This window comes from Gymnoscopelus microlampas, assembly GCF_963454915.1.
Source record: "Gymnoscopelus microlampas genome assembly, chromosome: 24".
Classification (NCBI taxonomy): Eukaryota; Metazoa; Chordata; class Actinopteri; order Myctophiformes; family Myctophidae; genus Gymnoscopelus; species Gymnoscopelus microlampas.
The window spans coordinates 2,095,721-2,123,536 of NC_139961.1; the positions used below are offsets into that span (position 1 = coordinate 2,095,721).

Consider the following 27,816-nt stretch of genomic DNA (forward strand, 5'->3'; position numbering starts at 1 on the left):
CTCTCTCTCCGTCGGTCGAGGTTACGGATGGCAGCTTTTTAACCCAGAAACAATGAAAACACCGACTCCAGTGAGTGCTGCTAAGAAGAGAGCGACACCTCCACAATAAGAGTTCAAAAAAATAAAGTTTAATGTTTTATGTGCTGTATACCAAATAAAATATATTAGTGTTTAAAAAAACGGTGCATAAACTACGTAGGTGAGCCTAAAATCTATCTCTATCACTCACGATACACGGTGAAAAAAAACATAACCTCACACCGTCCAGATCCTTAGCGGTCATTAGTTGCCGTTTACACTCGTTGGGAGTTACGCGCTTCCAAGTTCAGCCTGGTTTACGCTCCGTCGCTGCATAGAAAATAGCCGATCTGCAAGCTCACAATGCGCCACGCATTGTGAGCTTGTAGGTCGGCTATTTTCGACACACCGACCCCAAAGTATAAATCAGGCTTTACCCTTCGGAGTTACCTCTTCAGAGTACACGCTCTTTGGACTAACTCTAGAGTACCGAAGTCCTGACGTCAATCCCGTTACCCGAGTCACGGAAGTCTTAGCATGGCGTCAGATAAGAAGTGTGTTCCGAAAGATAAACAAATCAGCCCGCCGGCAATTCTGCCAGGTGTGTGATTCCGTGTCGTTTATGATATTGAGTTACATTTGATAACATCTGTGTTTGGATTTGTTTCTTTTTTACTTTTTCGCCGTCAGTTGATGATTCATATCCATATGAGTGAAATCACCGGGCTCAATCGGCTATTTTTGGAACACAGTTCTTATATGACGCGATCAAAGATTTCTCTATGGTATTTTCAATAGAAAAAATAACTCTGTGACCCAAGGGGATAGCGCCCTCTAGAGGCAGTGATGTCACACTGCTCACTTAGGAGTCTCTGGAGTTACTCTTATGAGTTACTCTTAGCAGGTACTCTTAGCATAACTCTGGAGTTACTCTTATGAGTTACTCTTAGCAGGTACTCTTTAGGAGTTACTCTTATGAGTTACTCTTAGCAGGTACTCTTAGGAGTTACTCATAGCAGAACTCTGGAGTTACTCTTAGGCGTTACTCTGGTAAATAGGAGTTATTCTGGAGTAACTCTTGGGTCTAAATGATCACCATGGACTGGACAGTGTGCTGGTGTGTCAGTAGGATGGTGACGTCATGCTAACAGTATTCAGTGGAACATCGAAGGACAGAGACACACCGTGACACACGTGTTACTGTACACAAGTATTGCATTGGTGTGTGTGTGGTCAGGCTGAGAAAGAGAGAGAGAGAGAGAGAGAGAGAGAGAGAGAGAGGAGTACAACCCAAACACCAGAGGACAAACAAAATGTTGCTGTTTTACATTTCTGTAAACTCTCGGACACGTTGAATCTTGATGTTTCAAACCAGGCGCGACGCCAACGTTCTCGAGCCGCGTGAGGAGGCGCGCCCCCGGGCGAGTGGTACCCGCCGAGCGACGCGACGGACGTGCCGACAACACAGTGCCGTTCCGGTTACGTATAGCGTTAGGATGGGAATCGGTTAGAATCTGACGCGAAATCACACATGGTACTTTTAATCTAGCATTGAGTCAGAATTGTCGGCATCAAGTACATTTTCTTGTCACGCAACGTATTTTTGGTTCAGAAATGTCCAACGTTCAACGTGTCTCGTGGTTTACAGAAACGTACAATTTTAAACGTCATTTTTTTGCAGACAGAATAAAGACATATTTACACACGGAGATAAACACTGCACTGCTCTGCTCGGCTGATAGATTCTAAACAGCGAAACAAAACAGAAGAACATGTTGATATCTGCATCACAAATGGAGAGGAAAACACGGTTACCATCTAAGGCTAGTCATCATTATCAGCTTAGGAAAAAGCACAATGTTGTTGTTGTTTTCTTAATGACACTTAAGTTGTTGGGTTTTTTTTTTTTTTTTTTCATGTACTCTACATCAGTGGTTCTCAACCTTTTCAGGCCGCGATCCCCCAAAATAATCACATTTTAACTTGGGACCCCCCCAAATAATCATATTTTAACTTGGGACCCCCAAAAATAATAATATTTGTACTGGGGACCCCTCAAAAATAATCATATTTGAACTGGGGACCCCCCACCCTGACTAGCACTTGGAATTTTAGGAGTTGAGGCATTACATTTAGTTTGACTCGGTTCCACAGATAAATATTGTGAAAATAGCCGATCTACAAGCTCATGCCTCGCACTGCGAGCGTTGTGAGCTTGTAGATCAGCTATTTCCCGCCTTTTTTTGCCTCTTTCTTTTATTATGTGACAATTTGGCCAATGTTTGACCAGTTTTGATAGTACAGTTTGTTGATTACTTTTGATGCGGTAATGGTATTAAAAAAGCTCTTAAAAGTCCTTAAATTATCACTTTACTGTCATCTGAGGACGCCCCCCCCCCTCCCTCCCCCCAAAAAAGGAACAAAATCATGTGGGGTCGCGACCCTCAGGTTGAGAACCACTGCTCTACATATACATTATGGACATTGATTTGACCCCAAGAATCTACAGCAAAGTTACACTGAACGAGAAGAACCCTGGATGGTTATGAGGTTAAAGTTCAACTATCTGGAAACCACGGAAATATTATGTACAGGCCGGATAAGAGGAACCGCTGCCCCCTAGTGGGAACAGCACAACAGGACATTTTACATGTGGCCGCGCTGTGACACAAACATGGAGAACATGGAACCGTAAGGACAGTGTATTCTTTTTTTTCTTTTTTTTTTTTTACTTGAATGTAAAGACTTTTTTCGTTCATTCGTTTCACAAAAAAAATCCTTGAAGAATAAGCATTCTTCTTCAGTCCTAAAAAAACGTATACGTTTTCGCACAGATGCGTATTCTGCGTTTTCAAACGACAAGTGGAATGAAAACGAGTACAGGGCACAGCATTGGCGGCCATTTTGTGGTGCCAAAGATAGAAACCCCATTAATTTGTTCCCATAGAGATTTAATAAATTATTTTAAGCCTGGAACCAAGCCATCCAGGCTCCTGGTGAATCGTGACCATAAAACATTTGATTTGATTCTGTGTCAAAAAATATTTGAATATTTAATCATGTTATACACTATATTTAATAAATACCATTTTTTGGCGTTTTTTTTCACACATAATCAAATGTTTTATGGTCATGGATTCACCAGGAGCCTAGATGGCTTTGGTTTCAGGCTTAAAATAATGTATATAAATATTTCTATGGCACAAATGAATGGGTTTTCTATCGGTGGCACCACAAAATGGCCGCCACTGCTATGCCCTGTTTGTGTGGGCTGCGGCAGGCCGGGCAGGCAATGGCTCCGCCCCCACGGAGGCCGCCCCGCCCCCCCAGGCAGTCCGAGGCCCGCCCAGCCACGCCTGACGCCAGAAACCCCCTGCAGGCTGTTGTCAAACACCTTTAAATTACATCAAAAACAACAACCAAACCCCCTGGGGCTGAATCTTAACCCAACAGCCCTACAGTACGGTACGGTACAGGCAGCCTAACATCATGAGTACATTACAGTGTGTCAGGGTAGCTCAGTCGGTAGAGCTCTCAACCTTTGGAACAGAAGGTCATGGGTTCGATCCCGGGCACCGCCAACTCAGCGTATGAGCAGCACGGCTTGGGTGCGGCAAGTGCTGGGAGCTGATGGTAGGTGTTGTTGTAAATACTGGGAGCTGATGGTAGGTGTTGTTGTAAATACTGGGAGCTAATGATAGGTGTTGTTCTAAGTACCACCTCAGCAGTTCATCTCCCAGATGCCTAGCGCATTGTGTAACGGGGATAGACGCCCGCATCCTCGGCTGATACCGACAACAAGCCTCTCCGACCTACTTACAGTACAGATATATTAACATTATGAGTTACAGTGGAGCCGGGTTTAGGAAAGTGACGCTGTCTCGGGGACACTGAACACAGCTAGGTCATGGGTTCGATCCCAGGCACCGCCAACTCGTATGAGCGTATGAGTAGCACGGCTTTGGGTGCGGCGAGTGCTGGGGTCTGATGGTATGTGCTGTTGTAAGTACTGGGGTCTGATGGTAGGTGTGGTCTACTGCATTGTGAAACAATATGTTTCTCGGCTGATACAGACGATAAACCTCTCCGACCCACTTTCTTATATTTAGTCGTGTGGCTCACAACGCATTGTGAGTGTTGTGTGAGCGCATTGTGAGCTTGTAGAGCTGCTATTTTTGAAAACGCGTGCGTGCCAAACATGGCAACATCATGTATTTTTGGTACGCGCCACGCAAATAAATAAAAAGAAATCAGGCAAGACCCTGTGGTACGGTGCAACAGGCCCATGTTCACATCATGTTCATTACCTTGGGATATCTCTCACGTCTCTCTGTTTCTTTTGGCATCCCTGAGCCTAGCTTTAAGTAAAGATTCAGCCCCGCAGGCGATCACAGCCACAATCCGGCTGCTCAAAACAAAGAACAAAAGACACAAGGCTAGAGGTAAAAAAACAAGTATTGGAAAACAAACAAACAACCAAACAGATCAGTTCTTAAATTACAAAGTACAAAGAATCAATAATCTGAGAGTGGAAACTACGTCTCTGCTCCGGTCGCTTTGGCAAAAAAACATTAAAACAATCCCTTTGAAAAGAAGACAAACTTAAAGAAAAATAAATGCTATTTGACTGAGGCAACGTTGGTTGTTAAGGCTCTGCTGTGGCTGTGCTTTGCTTTAGTACATCGACTGAGAAACAGCTTTAGTACATCGACTGAGAAACAGCTTTAGTACATCGACTGAGAAACAGCTTTAGTACATCGACTGAGAAACAGCTTTAGTACATCGACTGAGAAACAGCTTTAGTACATCGACTGAGAAACAGCTTTAGTACATCGACTGAGAAACAGCTCAGGACTGCATACTGTGACGTGAGTAGAACAAGAGGTGGTGACGGGGTCAGATGTTGAGGGTCAAGAGGTCGCGGGGGGGTTGGAGGGTCAGCACTATGTGGAGTCCTCCGGCTCGGACTTGATGATCTTCTTCGGGTCGGCGGAGCCAGCGCCGCGCTGAGACGAGCCGTTTTCTACAAGGAAAGAACAGAGACAACAACGTCTTTAGAACAAAAAAAAAATGAATTTTCTCCTTCACCGATGTCGATCGGTCGATACAGAGTGTAATTTAAACAAATCTAGGAGTAGCCAAATCTAGGAGTAACCCGGAACAACAGGGTTCTTTTCCTTTTTTATTTTGAGTAGGCGTGGCCTAGACCGGATCACACGGGCCATTTCATAACGAATACCAGGCTTTCCTCCGAGGTGGAAAGTCTGGTGACACAAGGTTAATCTAGGAGAGTAGGGTCCAGGGACCATCTGTGTTCCTTGGGATTCCGAATGGACCCTTACAAGGTCTGTAACAAATGGAACCAAATTGTACACTCTCAGAGTTATGGGCGTTGTTGAAATTAAAAGGTTTGAGATCCACTGATCTAGCAATGAATCAAAATTCAATTAATAATAGTTAAAGTGCAGCTACAAGTTTATAGCAAATATAATAATGTAAACAGTACCATGAGAGTATAAAACAGTTCTGCAACATCAACTGAAGCGTTCAAAATATGACAAATGATAAATGACACATCATCATGTGATAAATGTCGTGGTATGGGAACGGCAGAGACTGATATACTCGGCGATACCGATACCAGCCTTTTAGGGAGTATCAGCAGCTTTTACCATAGTGGTATCAGTGTATTGGACAGTGTTGCATTGGTCCTGGCACGCAGTAACACACCGTCCCACCAGTCCTTTGAGCAGGAGCATGCATACGCATCGATTCAAAACAACCCTTAATAATTCAATTCCTCGACACAGTTTACAAAGGCTGCAGACTGCCGGCTGTCACACCAGGTTAATGAACATAGGAATGATGATTCATTGTGTGACTGTAGTGTACAGTAGGTGTTAAGAGACGTGCGCGTGGCGTCTTTAAAATAGAGTCTTGAGCAAGACATTGAACCCCTAATTGCTCCTGATGAGCAGGTTGGTGCCTTACATGGTTTCCTCTGCCATCGGTGTGTGAATGTGTGTGTGAATGTGTGTGTGTGTGTGTGTGTGTGTGTGCGTATGTGTGTGTGTGTGTGTGTGTGTGTGTGTGTGTGTGTGTGTGTGTGTGTGTGTGTGTGTGTGTGTGTGTGTGTGTGTGTGTGTGTGTGTGAATGGGTGAATGTAATTTACCGTTTATCATTATGTATCACACCATCAATGAACAGTGAACAAGGAAAGACTGCTTTCATCTTTTATGCTCCAACAAATGGAACAAACAGCAGAATTCTCTGACACTAGATCAATAGAGACATTTAAGCCTTTGTGAAGCCCTTACGTATCTGCATGGTGATGCGTTTAACGTTGTTCATTATATTGTACTTAATTTAAATTAGTTTTTCTATAATGTTGTGATCATTTTGTACTCAAGAGAGCTATGCTCTGAACTGTCTTCCCGGAATAAATAAAGGACAATAAAACGGCGTCATCAGCGTACAGAATGAAACCACACATCACCATTACAGTAGGACATGGAGAGACAGGCAGACAGACAGACAGACAGGTGAAGCCAGCTAGACAGACAGACAGACAGACCTGTCGCTGGTGTTTTGTCGTTGTCCGTTGAGTGACTGTTGTTATTGTTGTGGTTGAGATGACGCTTCAGCTCATTGGCCAGCTGCTTGCCCAATGGGAGCTCTCCTTCCTGCATGCTCTGACTCACAACGCGCAAGTTGATTGGCCGGTCATCTGCGCGCGCACACACACACACACACACACACACACACACACACACACACACACACACACACACACACACACACACACACACACACACACACACACACACACACACACACACACACAGTTAGAAACTGAGGTTCATTGAGCTGACATCATCTCAACACAGGGAAATAGAACCCCAAACCCACCATTACTTTACAGTCATTTAGCACATTGGTTCTCAAAGTGGGGTCCGAGGACCCCCAGGCAGTGGCGCGGGAAGGGGGGGGCTACGGGGGCTGCAGCCCCCCTGGTGATAAGAAGGGATTTAAAAAATAAAAAATATTACATTTAAATTGAATTAAAAGAATTAAATAACGTAACCCTAACCTAACCCTAAAACCGAAATAAAGTAAAGGAAAAAAAGTGCAAAAACCCACCCAAACCCGCACATTTTTCGACCCGCGCATACACGCGCGCGCAGCGCGCGTGTATGCGTCAAGCGGATTCCCCCGACGCTCAGCCCCCCTGGCTATTAAGTACTTCCCGCGCGCCTGCCCCCAGGGGTACTTGAGGGGGTTCCAGGGGGTCCCCAGCTAAATGATGGACAGGGACCAAATGGACCCTTATGGGTCTGTAACTCTGAGAGTGTACAAATGGAACCAAATGGACCCGTGTACACTCTCAAGAGTTAAATTAACATTGATTTTACAATAATGAATTGGGCTTATCTTTTCAAATGGGGGTCTATTTGGGGGTCCTTGGCACGACAAAGTTTGAGAACCACTGATTTATCAGACGCTTTTATCCAAAGCGACGTACAATAAGTGCATTCAACATAGGTAGGGAAGTAAACTACTAATCACCAGAAGTCTACCAGCTTCCTACTTTCTTAAACAGATGAGACAAACAGGAAAATCAAATGAGCAAGAGCAAATAAGTGTATCAAATAAACGAGATCCAATAAAACAAGAGCTTGCCCCCCCACCCCCCAACAAAATAATCTGGGACCCTTCCTGGGGGTCCCGACCCAAAGGTTGAGAACCATTGATCTAATGGACTAAAGCCCAATGCATACTCCTCTATGAGACCACAACACAATACACCCACAGAGAGAGAGAGAGAGAGAGAGAGAGAGAGAGAGAGAGAGAGAGAGAGAGAGAGAGAGAGAGAGATACGCCCCCTCTGGGCCACTGGCTGGAGGTAAACAGGCGTGTGTGTGTGTGTGTGTGTGTGTGTGTGTGTGTGTGTGTGTGTGTGTGTGTGTGTGTGTGTGTGTGTGTGTGTGTGTGTGTGTGTGTGTGTGTGTGTGCGCGCGTGCGCGCGTGCGTGCGTGCGCTCGTGCGCTACATACGTGGGTGTGATAATTACAGGTGCAGTGTGGGAATAGCGGGAACAAAAGTATAATGAGGAATGAGAGGTGGGCGAGAGACAGAGAGACAGAGAGACAGAGAGAGAGAGAGAGAGAGAGAGAGAGAGAGAGAGAGAGGGAGAGAGAGAGACAGAGAGAGGTTGAACTATGACTCTCTCTCTCCTTTAGTTTTTGTGGAGACCCTGAACGTCCCATGTTTGATTCCTGGCCCCCGGAAATGTGTCTTTTCTTCAAATTCTTTTTTAAATTAAATGAATAAAAATGAATAAACAAAAGCAATTGGAAAAATCAAGGCCCCCTTATGCATTAGAAGGACAATATCAGTCACTAGAAGAAGCAGAGACGTGTGTTTTAATGAGTCTAACGTTCATTAGAAGGACAATATCAGTCACTAGAAGCAGAGACATGTTTTAATGAGTCTAACGTTCATTAGAAGGACAATATCAGTCACTAGAAGCAGAGACGTGTGTTTTAATGAGTCTAACATTCATTAGAAGGACAATATCAGTCACTAGAAGAAGCAGAGACGTGTGTTTTAATGAGTCTAACGTTCATTAGAAGGACAATATCAGTCACTAGAAGCAGAGACGTGTGTTTTAATGAGTCTAACATTCATTAGAAGGACAATATCAGTCACTAGAAGAAGCAGAGACGTGTGTTTTAATGAGTCTAACATTCATTAGAAGGACAATATCAGTCACTAGAAGAAGCAGAGACGTGTGTTTTAATGAGTCTAACATTCAGAGAGGGGGGGGGGGGGGGGGGGGGGGATTCTCCTGTGCGTTATTACCTTGGTTGTCTTGTGGGGTCTGTGCGGCGGTGCTCAGGTACTTCAGGGCAGACGGAGGGATTCTCCAGTCCAGAGCCTGAAGTCTCTCCTGAACAGCAGCGTCTTGAAGAATCTCCATCTGACGAGCTAACAGACGCTCCAACTGTATCTGTAATAGATTACTTCATTAATACTAGATTACCTTACTTACCGATCGCATAAACCCTCCCTCCAGAAATCTCATTTCCATTTGATTTCTGGAGTGAGTCTGGCCTGATCGCCCATTCTGCAATATTGGCTGTGGGCTGGAGTTGGGCGGGAGTAATACCGTTGACTGACAACCCCTTTAGCAAATGATCGTTTTTCCCCTTCAGCAGTTCATTTTTACCACCTCCAGACTAATGTGACGCAACAGGACTTTTGAGACGGCCATGCCCAAAATAGGTTGCCTTATTGGGATACATGCGTGTACACTCCCCGCCCCTGCCGGTTCTCTAAATTTATATTTTTAAATAGGCTCTGTCATGATTCATTGACCACATATATGAAGTTAAACAACTAAATTCTATCCAAACGATATCTTAACACATATACTGCCAATCCCGAGATATCTCGGGACATTAAATCCACCCGTTACCTGCGTATCCCGAGATATCTCGGGATCGTCTTTTTATGTGGTTTAATAACGAAAAAAATGTTTTTTGGTACCATCCTTGATTTTTTTTTTTCCCCATGACGCTTCCGACCCATCCTATGAGAAAATTTCCGACAACCGTTTCCGGTTCGTTTTTTATCTTGAAAAAACAGTTTTTCCCTGGTTTTGGCTAAAGATCATGGTTTTCACACGGTTTAAAAAACGAATGGTAAGCTCCGGTTGTATTTTCTTTTCTTTGATCGACGAACGGTTATCCTCTTTGTGTTTTAAAACGATCTGATAGCCGATCGGATGCTAAGCTAATCTAAGATGGCCGGTGGGGAAACGTCACAGCCACGTCACAGCCAAACGGATATGACGTTTGCAGCCTCTTTCAGCGGCCGATACCACAGAAGAAGAAGGAGAAAAAAAAAGTGTAAACATTATGAGGGCTCGTACGTCCGTCGTTGCTGTTTATAAACACCATCCGATCGCGGATTTTAATGGATATAATTTTTTTGTGAACGGTTCAAAAGGCTATAAAACTCAAAAACGCTGGCAGTGGGTGAGTACCTTATGAATAAACTCTGGCAGGGAATGTGTTAATAGTAAATTCCGTGCCTCAATAAAGAAGTTTGAGACCGTTTTAAAAACGAAAATAAGAAGTGACGGCACTCGGACAACAACAAAGGCTGCCGTTCGTCTTTTGTCGGCGCACTCAGGCTGCACTCGGCTTCATTCGGGCTCACTCGAACTCGCCACCTGATTGGCCAACTGTCGCTGTCAATCACAGAACGATGTGCGACGACGCTGATAGGCTTGTCCGTTTGGTGTTCACAGCCAATATTGCAGAATGGGCGTTCAGGCCAGACTCACTCCAGAAATCAAATGGAAATGAGATTTCTGGAGGGAGGGTTTACCAGGCTATCTCAATACAAGGCTCTTCCGCAGGGCTACTTGACTACAGGCCAATCACAGCGCGTTGACTACTGGCCAATGACAGCGCGTCTAACTGACTAGCTGCTGAGCGGCTGCCTCTTAAGAAAAGACCCGCCCCCACCTGCCTCTGATTGGCCTACCGAACGCCCCCCTTCTGTGACGCACGCGGAGGTTTCCAGCTTGCCCTGCTGAAGCGGAAGCACGGCCGAGATACGCACGCCTCAGAGCCGTCTACCTTCATATGTCTGTGCGTTTACCTGGAGGTTGCGTCCCACAGACTCCTCCCCCTTGGACTTGGCGCAGGCCAGCTGCTCCCTGAGCATCTCCTGCCTCATGTGGATGGCCTGCAGCGCCTCCTGCAGGTCAAAGAAGTTCTCCTGCACGACGGACAGAGAGAACAATTTAACCCATGGAGACCTGAAGCCGATTCTACACGTGTCTCCTAAATCCCAACAGTTTTCTGAAAAACGTATGTTTCTATATCAGTGGTTCTCAATCTTTTTCATGCCAAGGACCCCCACAATTATGTTTATTTGGCCGCGGACCCCCATCAAAATATTTGGTTCCAGGGACCCCCCGCAGAAGCAAATTTGATTTGAGTTAAAAATGTTCGCTTTGAAAATATATATTTTCAAAGATTTGCACACATTTTCACGATTTTTCAAAAATAGCAGATCTACAAGCTCGTAGCGCGGCACTCGGTGCCGCACTATGAGCTTGTATATCTGCTATTTTTGAATAGCCCAAAGTGTAACATAAAGCTTTTAAGCTCAAATCTAAAAATGACACAGATCCAGGTCTTAATGGGTTAACAGGCACAGCCAGAACGCTAGTGTAGGCTGGGCCTCGACGGGAGCGGGTGGGCACGACGGTCAACATTTCGACCCTCTAGTCTATATTATAGCCGTTGAAATGACGTCTATAATATAGATTGTCTACATATAGACGCTTAAAAAACAGCTAATCAACGTCTAGGCCATGGCTTCTCAAAGTGGGTGCCGCGGCACCCTAGGGTGCCTTGACTCAAGTCCAGGGGTGCCTCAGAATACTTGATAATATTTGGAATGCATCAATGTAACTTCAGTTTAACCCCTTAGACCCTCTATATACTTAGTGAAACGGACCTTAGTTAAACTGTACCTGCTGCCTTCTTTTTCAGCCTACAGTAAATCAAGTCCTCTTCACCAGAAATAGCCGATCTACAAGCTCACAACGCGTCACTTTGTGACGCGTTGTGAGCTTGTAGATCGGCTATTTCTGGTGAATGTTTCCCCCCAGAATAGGAATGCTGCGGTTTAAGCGCAAACGCCAAGTATAAAAGTTATTTTCAGTCTGTCCTATAATGGAAACAAATATTATCTCGACAGATATTTTCCTTGTGACATGCTGTATTTTTGGGGGTAATTCAGGGGGTGCCGTGGATGAAAAGGTTATTTACAGGGGTGACCTGAGCCAAACCACTGGTCTAGGCTAAGAATAGACGTTTCACTTCCACTGTTAGACCAGTTAGAACCTGGTTCTAGACGGAGGTCTGATGGTCTGTGAAGTGGGATCAAAACACAAACAATAGAAACAGGAAATGACATGTCGGGTCAGGATGGAAGTCCCCTTTACATGCACACACGCACACACACACACACACACACACACACACACACACACACACACACACACACACACACACACACACACACACACACACACACACACACACACACACACACACACACACACACACACACACACACACACACACACACAGTGAGCAGGTGTGTGTGGATGTGTAGCTCTTTATATTGAATCAAAGCCCAACAGAATACCAGACATGTGTTTTCAATCAGCAGAACAAGAGCTGTCTGACATCACTGTGCTCTGATCTAGGATCAGATTATACCTTTAACCACTTTAATACCTTTAACCCAATTAATACCTATAACCAGTTTAATACCTTTAACCAGTTTAATACCTTTAACCAGTTTAATACCTTTAACCAGTTTAATACCTTTACCCTATTTCATACATTTAACCCAATTAATACCTTTAACCTATTTAAAAATGCCTTCCTATATCCTAACTTGATTTTTCTGAAAAACTTTTACATTTGAATTAAAAAATATATATACATTGGCTATTCAAAAATAGCAGATATACAACCTCACAGCGTGTCACTTTGTGACAATATAGACGCTTTGTGTCACTTTGTGACACGCTGCACGCTTATGCATCTGCTATTTTTGAACAAATTTAGAAAAATCTCAGATCTGTAACTTTTTAACAAACTTTTTGTTTTAAGTCACATACTTTTAATCCATCCATGCATCCATCCATGCATCCATCCATCCATCCATCATACTGACCTCTGTTTTAATCCTCTTAGGAGACGATTCATCTCTGTCACCACAGCGGCTTCTGCAGGGGCAAAGTTCAAAGGTCACGGTACAGATAAAAACACACTGTTCAAATTGCTGTACACTTTTGCGTTACTTTTATGTATAAAAATAGCAGATCTACAAGCTCATAGCACTCGCTACGAGCTTGTAGATCTGCTGTTGCAAATATTTGAATATGTATATTTTTAAAGGGAACATTTTTGACTCAAATGTTTGCTTCTGGTGGTCCCTATTACAAAACATTCTGAGATGGGGTCAGACACCAAATACATTTCGAAAAAGATTTTGAGTAAAAAATGTTCGCTTTGAAAAAATATATATGCATTCAAAAGATTTGCTCAAATGTTCACGATTCTTTTCAAAAATAGCAGATCTACAAGCTCATAGATCACTCGGTGCCACGCTATGAGCTGGCACCAAGCCTGGCACCGCTATGAGTATATGCTACTTTTGAATAGCCAAAGTGATATCTAAAGATGACAGATTCTTTTCCAGGTTGTTTCAAACTGTCGATTGTTTTTTAAAGGTAAGAATAGATTTTGCCGATCGTCCCCTCTTAACAACAACAGTTTGAACACCGAGCCAGTAAGTTTGGGGCATTTTTTACTTTACTGGAGTATTTCCAATTTTCTGTACTTTTACTTCTACGCCATTTGAAAATAGCTGATCTACAAGCTCACAATGGTTCGCAATGCACTTGTAGGTATAATAGTACTTACTTGGAGGTGCGGTAGGTGTACTTGTAGGTGACTTCTCTAGATATCTGTCTGGCCAGTCCAAACAGCTCGTCTCTTCTGGTCAGTAGAGCCATGTCTCTCATACACAGCTGAGCAGCTGCCTCGTTTACCGTCAACTGTAGACAATATACACGATATTATTAGACAATAATACACGCACACAAAGTTACATTGTTACGGTAGAGCTATGGCTCACAATTAGGGATGGGACGATTATTGTTATTATGTTTTATCGTGATAAAATAAAACTTGTATCGTTTCTTCATTTATGGTGAAATTGTCCTCCGTCACAGACTAGGATGAATTAGATTTTGTTTAGCTGCAAATTCAGTCCCACTTAAAGGGACATTTCAACCCCAAAATGACTTTTTTTCTATCAATGAGTCACCCCATGGAGAATTGTTTTTTGTCTCATTCCTAAGCCAATATTATTTGATGACCGACAGCGGTTCCGGTAGAAGACACAAAGAGTCTCCTTTGTGTCTCCTACACCGGAACCGCTGCCTACCGGTCCGCTGGTCATCAAATGATTGTCTTAGGAATGAGACTAAAACATTTTTTTTACCATGAATTCAAGTCTCCATGGGGTGACTAATCCATTGAGAAAAAGTCATTTTGGGGGTGAAGTCCCTTTAAACCCTCTATACTTGATAAAACAGACCTATAAAGAGTATATTTGGTATGCTCTTATTCACTCTGCACAAATCGATTCGCCAAAAAAAAAAAGCAGATCTAAAAGCTCACAACGTGTGTTGCGTTGCAACGCGTTGTGAGCTTGTAGATCGGCTATTTTTTGGCGAACGTTCCCCCCAGCAACAGGGATGCTGGGGATTCAAGAGGTTAACATTAAGTGCCATTTTAAGTTGTGAGCATATTTTGGATTGTCACAACCATTAATTATGTTCAGCACAATAAACGTGACGTATTTTCATATTGTCACTACTCACCACCATACACAATAATATTACACAATGTGCACAATATACTGTTTAATGTTGTCATTTCATGTCATTTAACTCTGAGAGTGTACATATGGAACCAAATGGACCCTTGGATCATTGAAATTAAAACGTTTGAGAACCACGGTATTGTAATTGTATACATTGTAGGACATAGCAGTGGCGGCCATTTTGTGGTGCCACAGATATAAAGCCCATACATTTTTCCAATAGAGATTTCAAGAAATCTCTTTACTTTCATTTTAAGCCTGAAACCCCAATCATGACCATAAAACATGTATTAACTTGTATATAATATGTATACTTCAATATTCAAATATCTTTTGAGATACATTATATATTCCACAGGAAGTAATACCTCATGCAGGGTGAGGTCATACAGTAAGTACCACGTGCAGGGTGAGTTAGGGTCATAAGTACCTCTTGCAGGGTGAGGTGTTTCATAAGGACCTTATGCAGGGTGAGGTGTTAGGGTCATAAGTACCTCATGCAGGGTGAGTTAGGGTCATAAGTACCTCTTGCAGGGTGAGGTGTTAGGGTCATAAGTACCTCATGCAGGGTGAGTTAGGGTCATAAGTACCTCTTGCAGGGTGAGGTGTTTCATAAGGACCTCATGCAGGGTGAGGTGTTAGGGTCATAAGTACCTCATGCAGGGTGAGTTAGGGTCATAAGTACCTCATGTAGGGTGAGTTAGGGTCATAAGTACCTCATGCAGGGTGAGGTGTTAGGGTCATAAGTACCTCATGCAGGGTGAGGTGTTTCATAAGGACCTCATGCAGGGTGAGGTGTTAGGGTCATAAGTACCTCATGCAGGGTGAGTTAGGGTCATAAGTACCTCATGCAGGGTGAGGTGTTAGGGTCATAAGTACCTCATGCAGGGTGAGGTGTTTCATAAGTACCTCATGTAGGGTGAGTTAGGGTCATAAGTACCTCATGCAGGGTGAGTTAGGGTCATAAGTACCTCATGTAGGGTGAGTTAGGGTCATAAGTACCTCATGCAGGGTGAGTTAGGGTCATAAGTACCTCATGCAGGGTGAGGTGTTAGGGTCATAAGTACCTCATGCAGGGTGAGGTGTTTCATAAGTACCTCATGTAGGGTGAGTTAGGGTCATAAGTACCTCATGCAGGGTGAGTTAGGGTCATAAGTACCTCTTGCAGGGTGAGGTGTTAGGGTCATAAGTACCTCATGCAGGGTGAGTTAGGGTCATAAGTACCTCTTGCAGGGTGAGGTGTTTCATAAGGACCTCATGCAGGGTGAGGTGTTAGGGTCATAAGTACCTCATGCAGGGTGAGTTAGGGTCATAAGTACCTCATGCAGGGTGAGGTGTTAGGGTCATAAGTACCTCATGCAGGGTGAGGTGTTTCATAAGTACCTCATGTAGGGTGAGTTAGGGTCATAAGTACCTCATGCAGGGTGAGTTAGGGTCATAAGTACCTCATGTAGGGTGAGTTAGGGTCATAAGTACCTCATGCAGGGTGAGTTAGGGTCATAAGTACCTCATGCAGGGTGAGGTGTTAGGGTCATAAGTACCTCATGCAGGGTGAGGTGTTTCATAAGTACCTCATGTAGGGTGAGTTAGGGTCATAAGTACCTCATGCAGGGTGAGGTGTTTCATAAGGACCTCATGCAGGGTGAGTTAGGGTCATAAGTACCTCATGCAGGGTGAGGTGTTAGGGTCATAAGTACCTCATGCAGGGTGAGGTGTTTCATAAGGACCTTATGCAGGGTGAGTTAGGGTCATAAGTACCTCATGCAGGGTGAGGTGTTTCCCGTCTCGTCTCTTGGAGTCAAACCGCCCGTAGATGGCGCTGTACTTGCGGACCTCGTCCTCTCGTCGCGGGTCGTCGTCACTCAGCTCAAATATGTGTCCCACCTGTTTGTTATCGTTGTTATAACATGACATATATACATATTATCATTATGATAACATGACATATATACATATTATCATTATGATAACATGACATATATACATATTATCATTATGATAACATGACATATATACATATTATCATTATGATAACATGACATATATACATATTATCATTATGATAACATGACATATATACATATTATCATTATGATAACATAACATATATACATATTATCATTATGATAACATAACATATATACATATTATCATTATGATAACATAACATATGTACATATTATCATTATGATAACATAACATATATACATATTATCATTATGATAACATAACATATGTACATATTATCATTATGATAACATGACATATATACATATTATCATTATGATAACATACAATATATACAGATTATCATTATGATAACATGACATATATACATATTATCATTATGATAACATGACATATATACATATTATCATTATGATAACATAACATATATACATATTATCATTATGATAATCATGTGAAATGACACAGTGTAACCAATGTGTATTTATTCTACAGATTCTTTATTTCTGAAGTGAACTTTGTATCTAGTGACCTGTTGACCTGTGGTTCTCAAACTTTTTCCCCCCATGCTCTGTGTTGTTACAATGTGAAAAAATAAAAAAAAAGGTAAATGGTGCATTTATATAGCACTTTTATCCAGAGCTTTACATTGTGAATGGGTGCATTACATTCACCCATTCACACACACATTCATACACCGATGGCAGAGGAAACAATGCAAGGCATCAACCTGCTCATCGGGAGCAATGAGGGGTTCAGTGTCTTGTTCAAGGACATTTCTACACCAACTCTGGGGGAGCCCGCGGGATCGAACTGAGAACCTCACGGTTGCCATGTGGCCGCTCTACCCCTGAGCCACTGCCGCCCCGAAATAAATCAAGACTGTTTGAAAATAGCCGATCTAGCAGGTCAAAGCGTGTCCCTTGTAGATCGGCTGTTTTCACTAGATTTTAAATAGATTCTTAACCACATAAACCCCAGAAGGCTCACAACGTGTCACGTTGTGAGCCTGTCGATCTGCTATTTTCAGCAAAAGCTTTACCTACAATAACAGAGAACAGAAAAGACACTAGTATTGAGCCCTGAGGGACTCCGGTTACCCATATGGGGTTTAAAGGGTTAAGTAGTCCATTCATAGAATATGTGTGTAAGTTTAGAGTCTATTGTCATCGTTTTAACAATCATTGTAAACCATACCTCTGTAAGATCTGCAAAACTGTTAAAGGAATATTTCACCCAAAAAAATGACTTATCTTCTATCAATTCCTCACACCATGAAGCCTTGAATTCATGGACATTTTAATGTTTTTGATGCATTCCTGAGCAGATAATTTGATGAGCGGGTGTGTGTCCGGATACATTAGCATCTTTCCGCCAGTCATCAAATTATTGTCTTGGGAATGTGACAAAAACTAAAATATATCCATGAATGAAATGAACATGGGGTGTTAATTGATAGAATTCAAGTCATTTTTTGGGGTCTCCTTTAATAAAAGTGTTCCGTCAGAGGTTTTGAACCCACCATCTTGGCCAGCTTCTTGTTGGTCTTCAGCTGGTCCCTGACCTCGGCCAGGTCGGTCTTGGGCAGGCCGGGCGCCATGCGCTCCACGCACTCCAACACCGACTGGACCGCCGCCGAGTCCAGAGCCTCCAGGCCGTCCCGGGGCGAAGACGGAGACCCCAGGTCTGACGGGGACAGGCTCTGCTCACTGTCGTTGCTGTAGTGAGAAGACCCCCCCCCAAAAAAACACACATAACACAGGGTTAGATGGAGACAGTGGTGGAAAGTAACTAAGTACATTTACTCAAGTACTGTACTTAACACATTCGGTGCCAGACTTTTATAATAACAGACAGTTTTTGTGACGATATGTATCGTTTTGGGGGAAAAAAATATCGTTTTGATTTTTTTTTTTATTATTATAATTTTTTTAACAATCATTATAATCAGGCATGCAAACAGCCCCGAGGTGAAAAGGGTGACAACATGTTGTTGTTTTTTCGGGTCAGGTGTCACACTATTGCCCTATTTGGATTGAAAAAGGCTATTGTAGATGAAAAGCTACAAGTTTGCATGTCTGAATAATGCAAAAACAGAATTATTTGTTTGCATTTACTTTTTTCCTCCCCCATATATTTTCATAATAAAAAAGTGCGTATCGTATCGTATCGATATCGTATCAAAGTTGTGAGCCAAATATCGTATCGTATCGTTTGGTGAAATTAGTGTATCGGCACACCCCTAGTTTGCGCATAAAAAATGAGTCGTTTTCCCCAACGTAAAAAGTTATAGGAGTTTTAGAGAAGGAGATAGAACGGAAGCGGATGGGGAGCCACGTTTTTTGGCACGATGATCTATAAGGCCTTTCCTTCTCAGAATCACCGTGGGTGAAAAAACTAAAAAAACTAAAAAGACTGAAAACACGGTTCAGACCGTGTTTGGCACCCGATGTGTTAAGTACACTTTTGAGGAATACTTTACTGGAGTATTTCCCATTTCCATATATATATGTACTTGGCAGGCAATCTACAAGCTCACAACGCCTCGCAGCGCAAGGTGTTGTGAGCTTGTAGATCTGCTACTTTTTGGCTAAAGTTCTCCTCAGAAAAGGGAAGCTAGGGTTCAAGTGGTTACTGTTGAAGTAAATAAAGCAGGGGACAGACAGTAGGTACCTGGACCAGAACCTGGCGGCCGCATCGCTGCTGCCCTGCAGAGGCGAGCCCCCGCAGCCCCCCCGCTCCCCGCCCCCCCTGGCCCCCTCCATCTTGGCCGGGTCGGAGCATGCGGCGGCGGCCAGGGCTTTGGGCATCTTCACAGTGTTGGGCCGGTCCTGGCCCAGCAGGCTGGGGGAGCCCTCAGGGAGCTTGTAGACGGGGATGCTGCACACCGGCAGAGAGGTCAGAGGCTGGTTGAACAGGGCCGGGTTGGTCACCTGGAAATCATTTCACACAATGAAAGAAGTTCATCTTTTAACACATCCACCGCCAAGGGCCAATCTCATAATGTACTCACCAGTGCCAAGGTTTTATTGTTGTTTTTTGTTTTTTTCAAGTCGCCATAGGCCCCGTTAAAATCCTTTAGAATGCGCGATGGACTGTTTGTAAACAACGTGCACATGTCCCTGTGTCTACTAGTGCAGACCACGTGTCAAACGGAGCCGCCATGTTTGAGTTCTGACCGTTTATGTTAACATGGGAAATGCGAGGAGAAAAAACTACACAGGATAAACAAGGGTTTTTGTGTGCGCCTTAGAATGGAGGCCGACGGGAAACAAAAAACGGGATCGCACTTCCGGTCGACTTCCGGTGGTGTTACACTGAAAATGGTCCCCCTAGAAAATTGAAAAAAAAAAAAAAAAAAAGGAAAATGCACCCGGACCGTAGCATTACGGTCTCGGCGCTTAACAGTTGGATTTAACGGACCGTAGGACTACGTTCTTGGCGGTGGATGTGTTAATAAACTGCATGCCCCACCAGTGGTGTAAAAAGTACTCTTTTTTGTTTGTTTTACTTAAGTAAAAGTATCAATACTCAGGGCCGCATTAACCGTGGATCTTAGTGGAACTTGAGTTCCACGGCCCGCAGCCTGCAGGGCCCTGTGAGAATTGTGTATTTAATTTTTGTGTATTTAAAGAAAAAATGTTGATTTATATTGGTCAAATAGAACCGAATTAGACCCGAATTAGACCGAATTAGACCCGAAAAATTCTAAAAAAATATATTTACACTTTTCTTGCCAAAAGTATTGGCAAGAAAATGTACTTGAAGTACCAGAATTAAAAGTATACTCATTATGCAGAATGTACCATTTCAAGTTTTCAGAATGTATCGGCCCATTCTAATTAACCCGGCCTTGTCTTTGAGAAACCCTGAACTATCAAAATAATATGTAGCTATGGAGCTCACCCAGTCTCTGAGAGCTTTCTGCAGCCTGCGGACGTGCAGAGGTTTGCTGGCCATGCCCACCAGCGCCATGATCTCCAGGAACTCCTCCTCCCCCGCCTCGCACAGCTGCTGCACGTCGTCGCCGCCCTGCTGGATGAAGGCCTCATAGTAGTAGAGCAGGTTGGCCCTCTGCAGGATGCGGTACAACTGCAGCTCTCCCAGAGTCCGAGGTAACACCGCTGACATCCCTCTATAATACATTATAATGATACAGTATGAGGTAACACCGCTGACATCCCTCTATAGATACATAATGATACAGTATGAGGTAACACCGCTGACATCCCTCTATATAGATACATTATAATGATACAGTCCGAGGTAACACCGCTGACATCCCTCTATAATACATTATAATGATACAGTATGAGGTAACACCGCTGACATCCCTCTATAGATACATAATGATACAGTATGAGGTAACACCGCTGACATCCCTCTATAGATACATAATGATACAGTATGAGGTAACACCGCTGACATCCCTCTATAGCACATTATAATGATACAGTCCGAGGTAACACCGCTGACATCCCTCTATAGTACATTATAATGATACAGTATGAGGTAACACCGCTGACATCCCTCTATAATACATTATAATGATACAGTATGAGGTAACACCGCTGACATCCCTCTATGATACATTATAATGATACAGTATGAGGTAACACCGCTGACATCCCTCTATAGATACATAATGATACAGTATGAGGTAACACCGCTGACATCCCTCTATAATACATTATAATGATACCGTATGAGGTAACACCGCTGACATCCCTCTATGATACATTATAATGATACAGTATGAGGTAACACCGCTGACATCCCTTTATAGATACATAATGATACAGTATGAGGTAACACCGCTGACATCCCTCTATGATACATTATAATGATACAGTATGAGGTAACACCGCTGACATCCCTCTATAGATACATAATGATACAGTATGAGGTAACACCGCTGACATCCCTCTATATAGATACATTATAATGATACAGTCCGAGGTAACACCGCTGACATCCCTCTATAATACATTATAATGATACCGTATGAGGTAACACCGCTGACATCCCTCTATGATACATTATAATGATACAGTATGAGGTAACACCGCTGACATCCCTCTATAATACATAATGATACAGTATGAGGTAACACCGCTGACATCCCTCTATAGTACATTATAATGATACAGTATGAGGTAACACCGCTGACATCCCTCTATAATACATAATGATACAGTATGAGGTAACACCGCTGACATCCCTCTATAGATACATTATAATGATACAGTATGAGGTAACACCGCTGACATCCCTTTATAGATACATAATGATACAGTATGAGGTGACACGGCTGACATCCCTCTATAGATACATAAATATAATATAATAATATTCCACCAGGGGCTCTGCTCTGTCCAGAGATTTTTTTGGCAGCAATTTCTTTGATTATTTGAATCTAAAGTTCTCGGCTGGGGACAGTATAGGACGGTGAATCACTGGATGGGCAATTTCTGTATGATAAGTGACAATCTGTATAGGACTGACGTGATTTGATTTTTCAGTTTTGGGTTTTCTGTTTATCTGGGGGGGGGGGTATTGTGTACTGTGTGTGGGTGTAGTTTGTGCATGAGTAGAATGTATGTTTGTGTAGATGTAGCAGCGCGCGCGTGTGTGTGTAGTTGTGTAGGTGGAGCGTGCCCACAGAGGAAAGTCAGACAGACAGACAGACAGACAGACAGACAGACAGACAGACAGACAGTATCTAGTACAGTATACTGTATGTTTCTCCACCCAGCATCAGGATGAGTGGGTGGTCAGGGACCAACCCAACCTCTGTCAACACTACTCTAATATACATATATATACACACACACACACACACACACACACACACACACACACACACACACACACACACACACACACACACACACACACACACACACACACACATTAGATATGCGTGGATAGGCTTTTTCGTCACCCAAATCCGCATGTACACGTTCATTATCCATTCACCATCCAACCGCATTGATATTATATCATCCTATTCATTTATAGATCCACACCGACCACACCGCAGGGATGACCATGGGATCCTATATGGACACGTCCTTATACAAACATGTCACTCACCACTGTCACCATCACCTCTGTAGTGACTGTATACAGTATCCATGGTAACAGCAAGCCCTCCATCACTTTCTCACATCACAACTTTTCAGCAGGTGAAGAACTTCACTAAATCACTCCCACGCCAAACTTTTATTCCTCCCTTCTTTATTTAATTTAGATATAAATCCTCCGTTTCTCTCTCACTTTAGCTCCCTTTAGTCCACTATGTTGTTTGGAACGTGGAAGGACCCCTTGCCGGCAAAAGCATGTGCAGTAGGCGGCTAATTTGTGCCTGATGGAAAATTACGTAATATTAAAATACTACAAATGCACGCGCGCCGAGATTTTGTGCTTTTTAAAAGCTATACTATGCCTATAGATAGATGTCATTCATTCATTTCCCGCATTATTTCACCCGCGGTTTATCCAATATTAATTAATAATTATATTTGATCGACCCAAATCCACCCAAACTGCGGTTATCCTCTGCAACCGCGGCTAAAACCGCGACCTGCGCTTTTATTTCTAATATGTGTGTGTGTGTGTGTGTGTGTGTGTGTGTGTGTGTGTGTGTGTGTGTGTGTGTGTGTGTGTGTGTGTGTGTGTGTGTGTGTGTGTGTGTGTGTGTGTGTGTGTGTGTGTGTGTGTGTGTGTGTGTGTGTGTGTTGCAAAATGGGTTCGATAAGTTCAGATGAATATGGCAGACAAGAGGTGGCACGCGCACATGCACGTGCACACACACAAAGACGAGCGTGCGCATGCATGTACAGAGCATGGATAAAGTGTTGGTTGTGATCAGGAGAACATCTTAAAGACATTGTTTGTATTGTTTTACCTGGAGAGTGTTGGCCCGCCTTGGTCCAATAGGATCAGAGTGTTGGCCCGCCTTGGTCCAATAGGATCAGAGTGTTGGCCCGCCTTGGTCCAATAGGATCAGAGTTCTGTTGACAAGACAAAAGACTGTTTACATTTGTTTCTATACAGAAGTGGTTCTCAAACTGGAGGTCGGGGGGTGGGTCCCCGGGTCCCCAAATGATTTTTTGGGGGGATCCCCAGATGATTAGCTTAATGTGCAACATAGTTTTCTCACTCAACAGTAAACAAACCAACAGTATAAGTGTATACAGGGTATCTGCATATTTATGAAGTTACAATTTAAGAACTTTTAAGACATTTTTAATCAACAAACTATACTCTAAAAAAAAATCAAACTTTGGCACAATTGTCAAATTTTACGTACAAAATCTACATGCTCACAATGCAAAACTAAAAAACGAAATAAAAAACCCACAACTCACGCAGTGTGAGGCGTTGTGAGCTTGTAGATCTGCTATTTTCGGCAAAAGTTCCCTTCAGAATAGGGATGCTATTGGTTCATGTAGAAAAGAGGACAAAAAAAGTTCCTATGACACAAAGATTTTGGCGGACCCCTGACTTAGATCCTTCTGCCGTGGGCCGGCACCACAAGAGGACTTTGGTGTTCGTATAACATTCTCCTGCACCATGAATTGAATAGCGCCGCACAATGGAAAGAAGTCCACAGGACTTTTTTGTGTTTTCAATATAAAGGGATAGTTCACCCAAAACATTACTTTTTTTCTATCAATAACACACACACCCAATGAAGCCTTGAATTCATGGAGTGTTCTTTCTTCATGTTCATTCTTGTGTTTTTGTCTCATTCCTGAGACAATAATTTGATGACCGGGTGTATTTCCGGTAGGAGACACAAATTGACTCCTTTGTGTCTCCTACCGGAGCCGCTGTCGGTCATCATATTATTGTCTCAAGAATGAGACAAACACAAGAATCTCCATGAAAGTGTGTGTTATTGATAGAAAATAAGTAATTTTGGGGGTGGACTATCCCTTTAATGTCCGTGTGTACCTCGCGCTGTTTACGTTGATGTTAGTGATGAGCGGGCCGACCCGTAAGCCGCGGGTCGACCCGCGGCGCGGGTAGCCGAGTCAGGATTTCAGAGGCAATTATGCGGGCTGCGGGTGAGCGGGTCAGCCGCTCTCGCACGCAAAAAAAAAACAACAACCATATTTTGAACAACATGCTTGTTTATTTAGCCCGTGACAATGTTGTGCTACTGTAGACATTTAAAGCGACTTTGGGTACTTGAACGAGCGCTATATAAATCTGAGCTATTATGATGATGATTATCTTTTTTTTCCCCACCGCGTGTCACGGGGCGGGTTGAGCCATAGATTTATATATGGGTTCGCGGGGCGGGTTGAGGCGGGTTGGGTTCCGTGGCGGGGCGGGTTGAGGCGGGTTGGGTTCCGTGGCGGGGCGGGTTGAGGCGGGTTGGGTTCCGTGGCGGGGCGGGTTGAGGCGGGTTGGGTTCCGTGGCGGGGTGGGGCATGAAAAAACCCGACCCGCACATCACTAGTTTGTCTAATAAAATATTTGATCAATCAATGAATCAATCAATCAATCAATCAGTTTGAGGGTACAAAGGTCAAATGTCAGGGCAGGAAGGCCATCAAACAAAACACCGATTTTAAATTAACGAAAACATTTATTTTTCATACATATCGTGTCTGTCAGGTGGAAACCTCATATGTCTAATTCAAATTAGCAAAAATAGCAGATCTACAAGCTCGAAACCTGTCGCTTCGCGCCACGTTTCGAGCTTGTAGATCCGCTATTTTAAACGCTCTTGTGTGACTCTGTAGAATGATGGAGTAGGGGTGTTGATTCACGAAAAGATAAAAAATACACAATTTAAAAAAAAATGTAGATAAGACAACAGCAACACCAATGATCAATGTGTGTTGAGTCAAAACTTCACACAGGCTCAGACACATGGGCCAATCGAGTCGCTCATAGGACTCATTTGAAGACGTGCATCATGGGTAAGAATTCAACACACTCTGTGTGTCTAAAAAAAAAACTAACTGACAGGAAAGAGCAGTGGTGGGAAAAGTACTCACACGTTTTACTTTAGTAAAAGTATCAACACTGCAATGTAGAAATACTCTGTTACAAGCAAGAGCCCGGAATTCAAAATGTACTTGAGTAAAAGAACAAAGGTATCGGTATCAAAATGTACTTAAAGCATGAAAAGTATAAAGTACTCATTATGCAGAATGTCCCATTTCACAAGTTTTGAAATGTATACAAATCCTTTGAAAATAGCAGATCTACAAGCTCACAAAGCTTGTATTTTTTACATTTGAATCGTGAAAAGCAAGAGTTTTGCACAGACAGTAGTTTATAAAAATAAAATAAAAACATAAAAAACAGTTTGTGTTCCTTTTAGCCTTAACGTCTGACTGTAGCTCTGTGCTGTTTACATGTATGACTAATTAAGTATTCATTCAATCAATCAATCAATCAAACAGCAGCCATGACCCAAAAATATTCAAAACTACAGCAGATCTGCTGTTTCTGACTATATCTGAAGCACACATACACACACACACACACACACACACACACACACACACACACACACACACACACACACACACACACACACACACACACACACACACACACACACACAGGGTTCAAGTGGTTCAGCTGACTGTTGACGCTGCTGCATTAACATTCATCACTTTGGTGGGGACCCCCTGGAACTCCCTCGCGGACCCCCTGGAACGGGGGTCCCCGGACCACACTTTGAGAACCACTGCTAACACAGAACTCTTCACCCAAACCGCACCTGCTCATTAGCATAATACCACTGGTTCCCAAAGGGAGGGTCGGGGACCACGAGGGGTCCCTTATATACAGGGTCTGTAAAGGCCAGTTCACACCAAGACAGCTCCTTCAACCATTCTCCTCAATGGCAGCTGCAAGGAGTAGCATTGGTGCGGTCTGACCTTAAGTCTGAGAGTGCACATAGAACCAAATGGACCCTTACAGGTCTGTAACTCTGTGAAGAGTTAAGAAATGCAACCAAATGAACCCTTACATGTGGTGAGTAACTCTTTGAAATAATCTGAATCTCAGTCTGTCTGTCTGTCTGTCTGTCTGTCACTCCAGACAGACAGACAGACAGACAGACAGACAGACAGACAGACAGAGTTGTCAAAGTGGAGTGTGAGCACTTGGCATGGCACTTAAAAAAATAAAAAAAAGCCCCAAAACATCTTTATCCTGCAGGGATATAAAAGCTACATCCTAGAACATACTAACAACATATAACAGCTATTAGAGTCAGCAACACTGTAGCAGCTAAACATGTGATAAATCCACCCAACAAACATCTCTTCATACATTAAAATACTCCATATCATGTTTAACCCACAGAAAATAACTGACGAAAAAATGTATAAAATAAATAACCAACAAAAATAACTGATCTACAAGCTGACAACACACAATAATGATACAGAAACATAACCAACACAAATTAACTGATGCACAAGCTGCCAAAAAAAAAGAAAAATATAAATGAACAACCCAGCAAAAGATAACCATCAGTTGTTTTTTTTGGGCAGCAAAGCCACAGCATAAGGTTTGAGACACTGTGTGTCTTCAAGAAGAGTTATGAGAAATGAGTGTCTACATAGTATCCACATAGTCTATGTTATACTGTGTCTCACTGTGTCATAGGATACTATGTGTCTACAGACTATGTGGATACATAGTATCCACATAGTCTGTGTTACACTGTGTCTCACTTACTTAACATATAGGATACTATGTGTCTACAGACTATGTGGATACATAGTATCCACATAGTCTGTGTTACACTGTGTCTCACTTACTTAACATATAGGATACTATGTGTCTACAGACTATGTGGATACATAGTATCCACATAGTCTGTGTTACACTGTCTGTCACATAACATAGGTTATATGTACAGATAGTATGTGGATACATAGTATCCACATAGTCTGTGTTACACTGTCTGTCACATAACAGGATGCATAGTATCCACATAGTATCTACACACATACAGACATAAGATGTCAGACTCACCTCCTCTAGAAGAGTTGATGTGATTCAGCAGCTTTAATGAAACCCTTATGAAAGCCTTATTATTATTACAACATGGTATAGAAGGTTATAATAAGTATAGATCTATAATATAAAGTGTAAAGTAAAGCTCTATGCTGTGTGTTTGGACGGCGGAGGGTTTTCTCTCACAGAGCCGCTCCTCTCCTCTCCGCCCACGCGCGGATTTGCGTCACGCAGCCGCGTGGGCGGAGAGGACAGGAGCGCGTGGGTGGAGAGCTGTGTGTGTGTGTGTGTGTGTGTGTGTGTGTGTGTGTGTGTGTGTGTGTGTGTGTGTGTGTGTG

At 43.0% G+C, this 27,816-nt stretch overlaps 1 protein-coding gene across 1 annotated transcript; it reads right to left on the bottom strand.

Annotated features, from left to right (window-relative positions):
* Positions 1 to 106: 106 nt before the first annotated feature.
* LOC311041154 (NGFI-A-binding protein 1-like) lies at positions 107 to 27,816 on the bottom strand. The gene is made up of 12 exons (XM_084051675.1): positions 27,497 to 27,816; positions 23,388 to 23,493; positions 20,384 to 20,612; positions 19,151 to 19,410; positions 18,000 to 18,195; positions 16,268 to 16,393; positions 13,543 to 13,676; positions 12,791 to 12,842; positions 10,691 to 10,810; positions 8,882 to 9,029; positions 6,594 to 6,746; positions 107 to 5,041 (listed from the first exon to the last, which is right to left on the bottom strand). Exons 3-12 carry the CDS (start codon positions 20,606 to 20,608, stop codon positions 4,962 to 4,964), a joined length of 1,494 nt encoding a protein of 497 aa, XP_083907801.1. The 5' UTR covers positions 20,609 to 20,612; positions 23,388 to 23,493; positions 27,497 to 27,816; the 3' UTR covers positions 107 to 4,961.

Bases quoted from the DNA above. Each gene is read 5' to 3' on its own strand.
- LOC311041154 (XM_084051675.1), bottom strand. From the start codon at position 20,608: ATGTCAGCGGTGTTACCTCGGACTCTGGGAGAGCTGCAGTTGTACCGC. The intron at 13,677-16,267 runs GTACTTATGACC...TATTGTCTACAG, and splicing joins AACACCTCACCCTGCATGAG to TTGACGGTAAACGAGGCAGC. The intron at 9,030-10,690 runs GTAAACGCACAG...AATCTATTACAG, and splicing joins CTGTGGGACGCAACCTCCAG to ATACAGTTGGAGCGTCTGTT.